We start from the raw sequence: 14,645 nt of genomic DNA, 5'->3' as shown, positions 1-14,645 counted from the left end.
AGCCCTGTTTCTGCCATGATAATCTGATAATTATTTAAGCAAAAGTCAAAACAAACAAAATTGTAATCCATCAAGAAGGATGACTGATAGCTTTTTAAAAATCTGACAAAAAAAAAACCCAGGACATATTTTCTACAGTGACCAAAAAAATGGTTTTAACTATATGTGTTTGCATCAAGCAAGAGATTTTGAGTAATCAGCAAAGATGTGTGAAGGATTTACATTTGTCTTAAACCAGTAATAGATACAGTTCACTTTTGTGTGATATATAAGGTCCATATTTGTGTGTGTTTGCACGTGCAGACACACGTGAGCAGTGAGGTAAATGCATTCCAGGGGCTCAGGTGTGGCAGGTGTGGTAGCAAATACATCCAGGTGTACTGTACGGTCATGTCTTAGAAAAGCTCTAACGGCCACAGCAAGAATTCACAAACACACAAACTTTTCATCTGATCCTGACAATGTGGGACCCACACCCTGTTTGTTTTAACCAGTGTAGAAGCACAAGTATCATCAGGGATTACAGGTGTAAAGCTCAGCCATGAGTTCACTCTTAAATGGTGTTTTTCACATTTTTGCTGGAATGAAAAGAAAAGGCTTTTATCTGAAAATTACACTTGCAGCACAGCACTCTACAGTGCTAAGTGAATGTTAAATCGTGGCACTTTTATTCTTTGCACCTATTGTAATAGCGTAACTTCTATTGTGTATTGTCACTAAACAGGTGAAACTGCATTCATTTAATAGAACTCGCAGCGTAAATACTGTCACTTCTCCCTGAAAAGTGCAAGATGTGTTTGCGTAGTATTTTTCTTCACAAATAATTAAAAAGATGTAAACAAATATAATATACAAATAAAACTAAATGAAAGCAATAAAATATGAATCAATAATACAAAGATCAAGACTTTGCACAGCACAAAGTGATGAAAGGTTTTAAAAAGGTAAATTCAGATGCCAAAAGATGCCAAAGAGGAAAAATATGACAGAGGTCAGTATTTTGACATAGATTTCATGTTGACTGCGGAAACTGTGTGTAAGGGTTAAACTTGCACTTCAGAGCTGTGTCTTTTTGTCAGTGTTCCCTTATGAAGTCGACACATGGGTCATTAGGAGGATTAGTATTGGGTTTCTCTGCACCTGACGGGGTTAAATCAACAACACTAAGCTTAACATGTGAAAATTACAAACAACAAACACACAGACATACATGCCCACACACATGGATGGACACATACATTTTGACTGATTATGTTACGTGGGAACACGTTACTATTGGAAAAAATAAATAAAATAAGTCATTGCAAAATTGCCACCCAAGGACATGCCCTTTCTAAATCCTCAGGTCTCTTAGGCCATGTTGTTGTAAAGCATGGTGAGACATAGACAAGCCCTTTTCATTAACTATCACAAACGCATACAATAGTTACACTTTTAGTTGCATCGTTATGTGTCTGTTTGTGTCTTCTGCTTCTATTAACATGAATATTTAGGAGATAGATGATACTGCGTGATTATGTGTCATCAAGATCATGTACGTACAAAAACTTAAACTCATGCCATGGCTCAAGCATTTTCCAGTCACAGTGCTTCCAAAGAATTTCCTGTTTTCTCAGCGTTTAGCACCAAATTACAGTGAGTTATTTCCAGGAAAATGCTAGACATTGCAGTAAAAAAAAGGTTCTTTGTCCAAGTTGACAGAGTAACATACAAAGTCATTGTTGCTTTTTTGGTTATACATGTATATTTTGTCAAATAGAGTGCATAAAAGATTATGATTAACCATGGGAACCCTTTATGTGAAAAAAGACTAATGGCTCTGATGTCATCCTCTTATGAGCAGGAGATAGTTGTCTCACGCTCTGTTTTGGATATAAATGACTTCCTGGATGTTCCTCCTTCTGTCCACTCATACTGACCTAATCGCTGACCTTTGACCATTTCCCTGGTCATCGTCAACACCTGGTGCCTGTTTCAAACATTCTTTCTGTCCCACTTTTTCCCACTTATTTCAGTTTATTTTCATTCACCTCAAAAATGCCTTTAAAAAACAAGAAAAAATATAACCACTATTAGGGGAAAATTACTTCAAGCAATATTATCTGCCAGTGCAGCAAGAAAATGGCACTTGTTAAGTTGAATACCTTGAAACAAATTATCTTAAGTATCTTCAGCCTTAATAAGTAAATAAGTCCAAAAAAAAAATGGTGTGATTAGATAAATACACTGAATTCCTGTCAATTACACTAGTAGATATTTTCATTTTTTGCAGATATCTTCTATCTTTTAATGAAACATCTGGGTCAGTGGACCATCAGATGTACAAGTCATGTAAATAGGTTTTGACATGTCTGTACAGTATGTATGGTCCTGTATGTCTTCGTGTAGCTTTTTTGGCATCACAAAAAGCAGGAAAAAAAATGGTCATCTTCCAACCAGAAAGTCAGGGTTGGATCCCTAAGTTGCCCCTGGTGGCTGTGCCATCAGCATGTGAGTGGGTATGATAGATGCATGATAGAAAAAGTGCTGTGAATGGGTGAATGTGGTTTCAAGCACTTGGTCCTCGACACTTGAAAAAGCACGATGTAAATACAGACCGGTTGCCATGCAGACCATTTAGTAGGACATAGAGAGAGACACACACACACACACACACAACCGCCTTACCGGTTCACACACGCGCGCACACAAATAAAGACTAAATGGCAGGTTGTGCTTTTCAAGTTCAGTGGGTCACATTCGACACCCCATGATCCAACAGGGGCCCCAGTGGCCAGTGTTTATCAGTCCATTTCAGATGAGTTATATTTAGGGCAGCCTGGGCCAGACGCCATTCTCCCTGCTGATTTACTGGGCTGCTGGGAGTGCTGCTCTACCTTATCCGGTTTCCACAGTCAACCCAGTGTAATTTGTCAGGATATGGCTTGCGGAGCTATAAACCTCTGTCACTCTGTGTATGTGTGTGCGTGTTTGACATTAAGTTCTGTCAGTAATAGCTCCTGATTTCCTCCCACTCCTTTTCTCTCTCAATCTCAGATATACCCAGGTGTATGCATGGCTACACACACACACATACTGAGAGATAGATAGATAGAGAGAGAGAGAGAGAGAGAGAGAGAGAGAGAATGAGACAAACACCGTCCCTCTCACACACATGGCCCACGAGTCAGATAAGAGCACCATTTATTCTGAAATACATTGAGCTATTGTGTGATTCTCCAAGGCAGCGAGCAGCGATTCCGCTTTAAGCTGTTGTAAATCATCTCTGACAAAGAGAGACAGCAAAAGACAGGGATTTACACATCCATACATCCCTGCGCTGGACAGTAGGAAGGGTGGAGTTCCTTTGTCTATCACGGCAGTGATGGATAAACATTTTTCCTCTCCATGCTTTGTGGCTGACATCTCTGACGTACAAGCACATTTTTTGTCTTCTGAAAATACATGTTCTGTCATTGTTATTGTTTCTTGCCCCAGCCCCTCTTTTTCTTTTTTTCTTTTTTCCCTTTTTGAAATGTATTTTATCTTATCAGCAGCAACAGACAGATATGGCCTCTACAGGCAGTAGACTGGGCACAGAGCAAGTAAAAAACAACAAAAAAAACCTGAAAAAGGGATATTGTTTAAAACAAGCTGATTTATAAAGTGAAAGAGCCATTTTCTGGCATTTAAGCAAAGCGTTATATTTGATTGTTTTACAAAGGTTTTTATTGTTAATCCATATTGGAATGGATTTTCCCAAACCAGGTCATTTTTCTTTATTTTCCTCACGCACAATGTTTATATGACAAATGCACATGCACACAAGTGGGAACACACCCTCATATGCATGACGAAAGTTCCTGTAAGAGTCCAGTCGAATTGAGAAATTCCAGGATGCTGATGACTTCCTCTCTCAGTCCAGTGAGCAAACCAAACATTCTTGTCTATCTCCTTTCCTCGAGTTCTCTTACATATCGTCCTCCTCTTCTTCTCTACTTAACCCCCCCCTCGTCCCAGCTCCTCGGCTCACTATGCCTAGACAAATGAATCAAATAGATGATATATTTGGCCAAATTGTGGCATCATTGACTTCTTACATCACACATGAATCTGTGTGAAGAAGAATGTGTGGTCTCCCTATTTGTGTATGTGTCTGGTCATGAAACAGGTCTGTGGAAAAGTGGTAGCCAGTGATGAAGGGAGTATTGATTGGTGGGCCAGGCGCCTTGCGTATCGACTTGGCAGGAGGGTAATCCTTCAAGCTCTTCCTATTGACACACCGAGTTAATCTGCTCAGCTTGATCAATACCGGCTAACTGAAACTATCATTGCGCAGCGCTCCCACGTCCACATCCGCTCCACATCTGTTTGTTTGGCTTTAATTGGTTTTATGTGTGTTTGTTTGTGTGTTTGAAGGGATGATTTGTATCTGTGTGACAGTGAGACACAGAGCGTGGCCCTTTGCGGCCGTAGATGCGGGTGCTTTCCTGTGGAAGTGTTATATGTGAGCTCTGTGAGTCATGGGCAGTAAAGTCGGACTGCAGTACTGTGAGGTCATATAAACACTAGCATGCAATTATAAATCTGCAGCTTGATTTCCAGCCTGCCTCGGGCAATGTAAGGCAACTTGGCAATGTGTTCTCCATTGAAAGGTTCAGCTGAGTGGTTGGATTTAGTGTTGCTGACGGTGTATTCTTGCTCTGCAGAAAATGTGGTTTCCTGCAAGTAAAATGTCTGTAAAAAAAAGGGGATAAAATAAAAATCTGTGCTCAGGTTCTTTCATACCATTCCACACTGATTTGCTTTCAAACGTCTGACTTGCATGTGTTATTTACCTACTTGTTTACTCTATGCCGTCTGTCGTGTTACCAATTGTATCCTTCTCTGTGTTTCTGTTTCTGTGCTCTGTTTGTCCTACTGCAGACCCAACATGGACAACACCGGTCAGGTTAGCGAGTCTGGCTCCTCTACAGTTAAACATGCTCTCAACCCTGACAAAACCTTTATGCAAGTCCACTATCTCAAAGTAAGAGGCCCATGCAGTAAAAGCAGACAGGAAATGACAGGAAAACATTTGACTGACGGGTCATGTCTTGTTTTTTTGTCTTGTCCTTTGTCCAGGGCTACTTCCTCCTCAGGTTCTTGGCCAGTCAAGTGGGTGAGCAGCAATTCATCAGCTTCTTCAGGCTGTTTGTGAACAAATACCACGGGCAACTCATTTTGTCTCAGGTGAGTTATTTCCACAGAAATAACACAGGCTTTTTATAGGCCACTGTGGAAGGATCACACATGTCCTGTTCACACTGCGCAAATTGCTTCACAATCACATTTTTACATTTAGTATCTAAAATGCGGAATTTTCAGTGTTGAATTGCAGCTGTTTTAATTTGACCTGTCTCTGAGGGCATTCCCATAATTGGAGGCTCATGCAAGTTTCATTGCCACAGTTACAATAGTTGAAAATGCTCCAGCTTTGCAAATTGATGACTGTACCTCAGCTAAACCAAGTATGTTTATTTTGCTTGTGCCATGAGGCTGATTGATTACACCTGGAAGTGTGTGTGTGTGTAGGCTATGTGTAAGAGTGTGTGTGATACATGATGAGTTCCACCTGGCTCCTGTTTTCTCAGTGGCAGGTTGATCCTTGGTGTTAAATAATGGAGGTTACATTAAACACTGCTTGACCTTGTACTCCTGACTTAAAATCAGGTATGCCTGTCTCTTTCTGTCCGTCTTTTTTTCTTTTTCTTTTTGGACAGGATTTCTTGGTAATGCTGCTGATCACTTTTCCGCACATGGCGAGGTATGTAAGTGGCTTTGAATAAAGCTCACAGTATGATTCATGAATTATGAGAAATGCCTCGATGCACTGAACTTTGGTTTGGCTCTGAGTAGTTGTATCCTGTTGTTCGGGGTCCAGAGAAATTAAAGAGATATGTTATTCATCAGTTTTCTGTTTAAACATAGCATGGGATTTTTGTTACAGATGTCGGTTGCTCACCAGCATGTGTGTGTTTAGCCACTCTTCTTTGACTAACTTGGTCCTGCCAGGAAAAGCTCCCAACACCAATCGTGTTAAACGAACAGTCTCATCCACTCTCATATTAATTGAAGTGTAAAGGGATAACTGCTCCTCCTGCTCCCCTCCTCTCTAATTTTCTCCCTCCCTCTCTGCGCTCTTTTAATCATTCAGGTCTCTATTTCTCCTGATTGCCTCATTAACCTCTTCCTCTGCCTGTCTTGCTGTTTCTCTTTTCACCCCATCTGTCTTTCACTTTCTTTTTTACACTCAACCTTACTTTTCTTACTCCCCTCTTCCTCTGCACTTCTTTGTCTGCTCTGGATATTGTTTTTTCTTTCCTGTTGTTGAGTCTGCCACTGGACTGGCAGACATTGACTGAATTAAACAAAGGGAACTAGGGATAGTCAATACTTGGATCTGATGCCTCTTTCGCTATACAGCCAAGTAGAAGAGCAAGGGTTGGGATTAGAGTAGACACTCCAGACAGATTGCATTGTCGTATCCTGGCTGAATAATATATTAAGACTAAACCTGTTTATTTTAACATCCTTTTTTCCAGGAATCCTAGTTCCATTTTCTAAATGAAGGTTTGTTCTCCTGTATCACTATAAAGGTGAATAACCAGTGAACTGAATTAAAGTTTCCTATTTCAACATGAAGGAACTGGTATGCACATGTATTTTTTTTTATGAGACACAAAACTTAATTCCATCTAGACGTGTTATTAAACAATATGACAGGTAGTGGATTAACTGTATTAACCTTTTGCTTGCCACAGAAAACAACGATCCTCCTATAATCCCATGTAATCCTCTCTGGTGTCTCCCTGTTGATATGGCAGATGTTTAGTCTGCGTGTACTATATGTGGGTTGACTCCACATGCCAGGAGCTGAAATTTTCTTTGTGGTTGAGTCCTCAGTGACGTTTTTAATGTCTAGTTTCTGGACACATTGGTGCTTTATTGGGAATATTACCTCTCCTAGTGCACAGTAAAGTATAAAGAGGTTTTTATGAGCTTCAATTTGTACAAGTCCTACTTTCCATCTGCCAAAGTTTTCAGCAAATATACAATAGGAAATTATGCAGTGAGACCCACATTTTACGACGGTGTGTGGAAGCACGGAGCACAAACTTGACCTTGCGGCAGAATTTTAGCCTCTCTAAGCCATTTTTAGCCACACTTGCATTGATGTAATGCAGTGTTTGCAGGCAGTTTATTAGTCTGTTGGTTGAGCTCTTGAAATGAAATAGTCAAATACCTCTATTGGATGGATTAGCTTTAAATGTCACCATTGTAATTTGAAGTCTGCACAAGATAAATTAGCCTTGAATTTCAAGGCTGCAAGATGCCGTCATACTAGACCTACGTCGTGTAAAATAAACGTGCGGTCGTCACATTGTTGAAAAAGAAATGTGTCTGTCCCAATATGTTTGATAAAATGTTATCAGAGAGTCGTCCAGGTTCAGGGCAGTTGCTCATTGACCCAGTTAACCTTACCCTGTTATCTCATCTTAAAACGATGAAAAGAAAGGTGTGTTCACTAGAACTCTCTAATCTAATATCTGTGTTTAGAATGCAGCACGTCTATAATGGCTCAGTTTGAAAAGCATGACCAATGGTTAATGAGCGTACAAAAGCATTACAACTTCAAATTAATATACAGTAATATATCTAAGTGTGGAAATGTATGCACTGCCAGTCAGGATTAATGATGTGCTGTGTATTTACTCTTCCACTTGTGTGTTCTTTATATACTTCATAATAATAATACTTGCCTGTGGAGTATTTGTTTGCATTCACCATTGTCTCTGAAAGCAAATCCTGGCACACTGTGTATGTTCCGTGTGTGGGGCAGTGAATGGCCGTTTTCATTGCAAACCATCCACTCTGACCCCTCCACAGCCTCTCTCTGTCTCTCTCTCACACACACACACACACATACATGTACATACAGTATACACACATGCATGCAAACATAGAGACCATTTAACTGTCAGTACATGCCTGTTTGCTTGTCCTTGTACGGGAAGGTGGGTGTGTTTTGTTTAAGGTGTTGGCCTAAACCTCGAGATAGCCATGACCCTAACAATATTTTCCCAGAGCCATGTTTTTATAGGTTGTCTTGGGCAACAACAGTCATTGCTATAATAATAGGAATAATACTAACACTTGTGCCATTGTGTTTTCAGAGAAGGCCTCACCCTCAGTGCTATTTATGCTGACTGGCTTGATCGACCGGGCATTCCAGAGGTATGAGGAGTTCTTCTTTCTCTATTTTTTTTTTCCTTTTTCTCGACAATTTGATCACATCATACATATTTATTTAAACACGCTTATATCGAAAATAGTAAGAAGTGAGGTATGAAAAAGGTAATTACCACTTACAAAGACTGACGAGGTTCATAAATCAAACTGGACTAACATTTAAACTTACATTTTACATCGATTATAACTAATCAACTAAATTACTTGAGGTTTTGAAGTATCAGTATTTCCAAAAATATTGCCCCTGAGTTTATATCATAACTGAAAATGTTGATCTAATCTTAAATATTTCATAAAATAATAATTACTCAAGTTATGTTTGTACTCCTGTTTGTTTCTTTATCATTAGATGTAATGGCCAAGCATTACCGAATGGTTATTTTGTGTTAACTCGTTGGCTTCACTTAGGAAACTGTAGCCTAATTTGTAGGTTTTGAAAGCCACACCAAGGAAACATGCTGAGTGCAATGTGATATAGGAAGGTTATCATCATTGACAGTAAATCAAAATGGTTTAGGATCATCCCATGAACCAAATTTCAATGTGGCCTTTTAAGTTAATTTTGTTTATTGCTTTTTCTTGATGAGTTTGTTTTTCAGCATTTGCACTTTGATGACAAGCATGGCATCACATTTGTCAGTACAGAGCAGCTGCAATAGCAGTGTAATGATGTTGCCATAATGAAAATGATGTCTCACATTCAAAGCAAATGGCTACATCATAAATGATGTGTGACTGTTAGCTAGTAAGTAGGCAATGATGGCTTTCCTGATTAAAAACTCACAATATATGTGTTGCTCAATTCAAATTCAGATTCAGATTTGTCAAGTCCCTGTCACAAAGATATGATGATGTCCTTCATTCCACTGGCAGGCATCACTTCCTGTTCAGATAGCATCTCAATTTCATGAAAGTGCTAATTGTGCAGTTCATATGATGATTGGGATGTTGAAACATTATCATTAGCTGTGTGACCAGGCTGGTTCTGTGTCTTTACAAGGCGAGCGTTGCGCTCAAAGACCCATGGTCAAACGATACAAGGATAGCAAGCTATGCACAGACATACACTTATGCAATCAATCCACTTTAACAGCTTCTTCAATGCTCCCATCTCCATGGTAACTGATCTTAATTATAACTATGCGTGCATGTGCTTTTGTGTGTGTCTGTGTTTTTGCTTGTGTTATTGTCTGGGTACCTTCACCTTGTAGATTATGTGATGATGTAACTGGAGCCTTCAGGGGCCTCTGAGGGTAGGAAGGACAGCATGGAGGACTGCTTTTTTCTCACACCTGATTGGGTGATGGCTAGAGTGCTCTCACGGAGGCTTTTTTTGTGTTTGAAGTGCGAGTCAGTGGCTAATAAGATCAGGCAGATCGATTGAAACCTTTTTACAAATGCAAGTGCTCGTGTATTATGTACACTAGACACAAACACATTTTTTAAAATCTCCCCTCCTCCCTCTGCCACTCTCTGCCTCCCTCAACAATGTGCTTGATTTGGAGAAAGGCAGGAAATAGTTTGGCCTAATAATAAACAATGACATTCACCAATCCCGGAGTAAGAGATGCGGAATGGGAAGGCCAGTACTGGCCTATTTTAGACCTCAGAGTTTAGATGAGTAAGCACTCCCTTTGGGATGATGGATCTGGGCTGTGATACCTTGTTTAAATAAAGACTACCCTTTATTCACCACAGCTTTCAGCCTGATACCTTCCTGTACAACTTTATATATGGGTCTTTTCTGCCTAGGGCATTAATAAATGTTTTTTATTGTGACTTATCATCAGACTATATATATATATATATATATATATATTTATATATATATTTATATATATATATTCAAATTTAAGCATTGGAGCTCAGACTTTCTCTGTTGAGATTTGATGTTAAAATCTCAATCCAGGCAATAAACAAAATTAAATGACACATATATTAAGATAACATTTTTACAAAATATTCCATAAGCAGTGTAACAGTTAACTCATAGAGGAGAGGAGGAAGAGACGGAAGTACAGTAGCAGATATGAGTCATGTGACCCCACTGTTGAGATGTGAAGGTTGCGTCCGTGTGTCAGTGTGCTTTTTACGAAAAGGAGGAGGCTGCAGTCCTGGTAGCCAGCAACCCCCATTGCTAATTAGAACATGGTCTTTGGCTGGTGGACCCTCTGCCTCTACGGTCTACTGACCCTCTGTCCCATCAACAACTCCATTAGAGTGCACAGGATAAAGAGCTGCACCGACATTAATGCATTTAACTGATGAGGACGTGGATGAGTAGGAGCACTGTACTGTGACACAAGTGTATGTGTCGTGAGAACCCGCCCATGATGCACTGCTTAAATACTGTGCTATTGACTTAAGACCAAGTTTTTTTTGTTGGTCAGTAGCACAATGGCTTTCTGCTGCTTCGAAAATAGCACCAACATTGTTCCTGACCGCACCTCATTTTAAGACCAACACATCCACAGGTGCACTGGGGACAAAAGTGCATTTGCTACCCCCATGAAGTGGGCACTGAGTGGGAAAACGACAACTGCGCTGTTTGAAAAACTAGCAATGACACCTGCGCCGGAGTTTGCACAGCTTCGCTCCGGGCATGAGATAGGGCTCTGTATGTTCAAGGAAAAAAAAAAAAGGCCGAAAACACCAAACTGTTGATTGACCAAACTCAGACACTGGTGTGTATTACTGAATAACCTCTGAATATCTACATGTAACCTAATCCAGATTCATCAGACACTACACAGACAGGGGCACATGACAAAGAGAGCGTTTGAGGTAGACAAAAGCCTTGCTATTCAGGGAATGGCAGTGGGGATCAAGGCAGCAAAAGAGCTATGTGTGGTATCCTGTTACACAATGCCAATTTACTGTTTCAACACTCACCACATTCTATACAGCCCCCTCCAACACCTTCATCTCTCTGTACCTCTCTGTGTCCACCTCTCCCTCTCTGTCCTTTGCCTCTCCATACACCTTCGTGCTATTTTCTGCTGAAGTACTTTTGTGTAATACACAGAGAGAAGAACTGAACTATTTGTGTGTGCCTATGGTAACTCCAATGCTTAACAGTGTGCTGCTCGGAATTCCTGTTAAGTGTGTATCGTGGCTTGTGCAGTGAGAATGTGATGTAGCACTGCTGTATCGCACTTGTTTGTGTGTGTGTGTGTGTGAGAAGTGAAGTGTTACAAGGATCCTGTTTACATGCGCTCTGGTCTGAAACCATGTGTGTCCTCTGATTCTCCCCACCAACACACACACACACACACCACAAACATACAATACATACATTACCTATCTGAGGTGTGAATCACATCGCTTGTGCAGTAGCTCTGCTAAAAGCTTAATAAGGTCAGCGAGTAAGTGCTTTATGTTTGTGTGCCTACTATCTGCTCTCAGCGTGTGGGTGTGCATTTGCAAGTGTGGCTATCTCTCTCTCTCTGAATGTGTGTGTGTGTGCGTTTGAGCTGCAACGAACGATTATTTTCGTAATCGATTAATCTGTCCATTTATTTGGTCCATAAAATGTCAGAAAATGTTGAAAAATGTTAATTAGTTTTTTTCCAAACCTCAAAATGATGTTCTCAAATGCCAATTTTTTTTTCTTTGTAGTTTTAATGATTTCTTTGTCAAGTTGAGCCATGAAACCAGAAAATATTCACATTTAAGAAGCTGAAATATCAGAATACATGTTTTAATTATTAAATAAAACCCTCTAAAACCAAATAATCGATGGTGACAATAGTTGACGATTAATATACTAATGGATTAGTAATCGATTGATAATAATCATTGCAGCCCTAGTGTGTATGTGTGTGTGTGGAGGAGATGTGGATGTGTAGAGGACAGGGGTGGCTGTCTGTCCTGTCGTTAGTTGTAGTTGAAGTGATTTTTGTAAATGAAATCTCTTTTTTCCTCTTCTCTTCTCCATTCTTCCTCCTTTCTCTCATTCTCCAGAGTCAAGTCGCGAGTTTCTGTCAGAGAAACAAGTGATTGCGCTCCCACCTTCTCCCTCTCCTCCCACCGCTTCTTTCTCCCTCCCCTTCCTGCTCTCTCCCTTTCTCTCTCTCTCTCTCTCCCTCCCTCTCTTTCTGTCCTTCTTCCTCTCTCCCTCTCTCCCTCTCTGTCTCTGCAAAGCATTCCACTCTGTCCTGATCACTTGCCCCCGGCTCACTGCTTTCCCTTCTCGTCTGTCGTTCAGTGGCTGTATGAAAGGAGCGCCGTGTGGTCACAGTCGAGGCTGGTGGAAGAAGTCAAAGCTGAGGTAAGCACTCTCTTTTTTTTTCTCCTCTTCTCTCCTTTTTCTGTCCCTTATTCTCGTCTTCTTCTGGGAGTGGCAGACAGACTTGGGGGCAGCTCTCCTTTAGATTTAAAAATTTTGCACCTTAGACTGCCGGATCTGCTTCTCATCACTCTCTGTACCTTCAGTCTGTTATTTCCCATACATTTTGTCCTGGCTGCTTCCTCTCTGTTCTTCCTCTTACCTTTCTCTTCACAGTGTTTGATATCATTTCTTATCGGTCCCTCTCCTGCCCTTCATCTACCGCTCTTTTGCTCATTCTCTCCGTCAGCCTCTCCCTCTGTCTGTCTCGGAGTGAAGAGTGGCACACAGCGCTGTGCATCTGTTGCGTGTCATTCTGTGCTGCCTATCAGATTTCCTATAAAGGTCCCATGTTGTTCTTAATTGCCTGTTTTCTGATTCTGCCTCTTATCTGTCAAACTCAATACATTTGAATCAAAGCTGAACAGAATATCTGCCAAATATATGAGAAATATATATAAAAAAAACATTCTTATACTATTCGTATTCTTATACTTTACCGATTACATCTGATACATGTCATATACACCTTCATGCATATGTTGTTGTAGGAAACTGTACTTTTTAGTATGCGGTTGAATTGTATTATATGAAGTCGACATATAAATTAAAGTGGATGGGAGTTCTCTGTGAGTGTAGATGGATAATGTTTGGCCTTGATAGTGACTGGCTGTTTAATGGACATCTGTGGCGAAGGGAGTTGCTGCACTCCAGGCTCAGTCACAGAAACATACTTTCACTATTACTCTTTTGTCTTAGCCGGCAGTTTGTGTTTGTTATATATGGAGCACGAGTGAGCGCTGAAAGGTTAGAATTAATGTGCGTGTGTGAGCAAGGGGGAGCTTTAGACGGACGTTAGTGTGTGTTTTCACTTAACATTCTAACGTGGCTTGAATGCTTGTGGCTCAGTCTATGTGTTTATGTGTGTATGCTTGTGCGTGTGTATATACATGTATATATATTATATATGTATATATATATATATATATATATATATATATATATACATATACATACAGTATATATACATGTATCTTTGTGGGGAAACTTATGAATCATAGAAGGCAATGACACTTTTGAAAAGTGAGGACGTTCTGGTTTGTCGTCACGATCTGTCACACCATATGGGTTAAGACATAAGGGGCTAGGAAGTGCATTATGTCTAACAGGGTCCTCGCTAAGATAGCTGCACAGACATCTGTGTGTTCGCTTAAACCTGCGTGACTTGCCACTTTATGGAAAGTGCACCATAAGTCTGTGCGTATTTACTTTCTGTTGTAGATGTGACCACTCATTCTTTGTTTTTGTTTTTTATTCCTTCTGCCTTTGACATTGTTACACCTTTATCATCACCTCTGCATTGGTTTTCTTTGTCACTGCCCAATCCCTGTCACTCAGAACCGGCTATTTTGTGTCTTTTAACCTCTACTCTCTCCCTTGTTTTTCCCGCCTTCCCCGCCTCACCCCACCATGCTCCCCCCTGCAGGTTGTAAAATGGATTCTCTTCAGTCAGAGTCATCAGGGGAAGGGCAGAAAGCGAAGGAGAACAGAGCCCAAGGTGAACTACAAAGAGGTAGGAGGCACTTTACTGTATTAAGGCCTACATCTACCTTCCCCCTGCTTTAGTCTAAATCTTGCTGGTGTCCGTTCGTCCTTTGGAAACCTCTGCCTCCCACCCTTCTGTTTTTGCTTTGAGAAAGTAGCTGTAATCCCTGAGCTGCACAGTATTTTAATTTATCGTACGACACAATTATATTCTGCTGATGTGTTGTGTCTACAAAGTCAGACGTCCCTACTTGTTCAATCTGTGTCTTTTGGTGTCTTTTGCCCACATATTTGACCTGTTTAAGGGCTTGTATACATCACATAATATTATGTACTCTGCTCTGTGTCTGACTGTGGTCATGGTCAGTGAGAACGAGTCTGTGTTTGTCTGAGGGGTATTCAGAGTGTAAACATGGCCTTGATACTAGTTTACAACCAAAAAAGAAAAAAGGTGAAATTGCCAGAAAAAATATGGTTTTGTCTGTTAATTAGGGCTCTCTGG

General features: G+C 40.4%; 1 protein-coding gene across 3 annotated transcripts in view; it reads left to right on the top strand.

Moving 5' to 3' along the window:
• The window catches only part of aopep (aminopeptidase O (putative)), a 73,206-nt gene that overhangs the window by 20,979 nt on the left and 37,582 nt on the right, over positions 1-14,645 (top strand). For 2 of the 3 annotated variants that reach the window (XM_058636061.1, XM_058636060.1), the window contains exons 9-14: positions 4,906-5,008; positions 5,104-5,211; positions 5,742-5,785; positions 8,196-8,256; positions 12,479-12,541; positions 14,085-14,171. In XM_058636061.1, the coding sequence (XP_058492044.1) occupies positions 4,906-5,008; positions 5,104-5,211; positions 5,742-5,785; positions 8,196-8,256; positions 12,479-12,541; positions 14,085-14,171 (466 nt within the window). Of the gene's footprint in view, positions 1-4,905; positions 5,009-5,103; positions 5,212-5,741; positions 5,786-8,195; positions 8,257-12,234; positions 12,393-12,478; positions 12,542-14,084; positions 14,172-14,645 lie in introns of those variants that run through there. The other variant, XM_058636062.1, reaches the window with a different exon arrangement.

This window comes from Solea solea, chromosome 8 (genome assembly GCF_958295425.1).
Source record: "Solea solea chromosome 8, fSolSol10.1, whole genome shotgun sequence".
In the NCBI taxonomy this organism is placed as follows: Eukaryota; Metazoa; Chordata; class Actinopteri; order Pleuronectiformes; family Soleidae; genus Solea; species Solea solea.
This window is presented reverse-complemented; position numbering and strand designations above follow the sequence as displayed.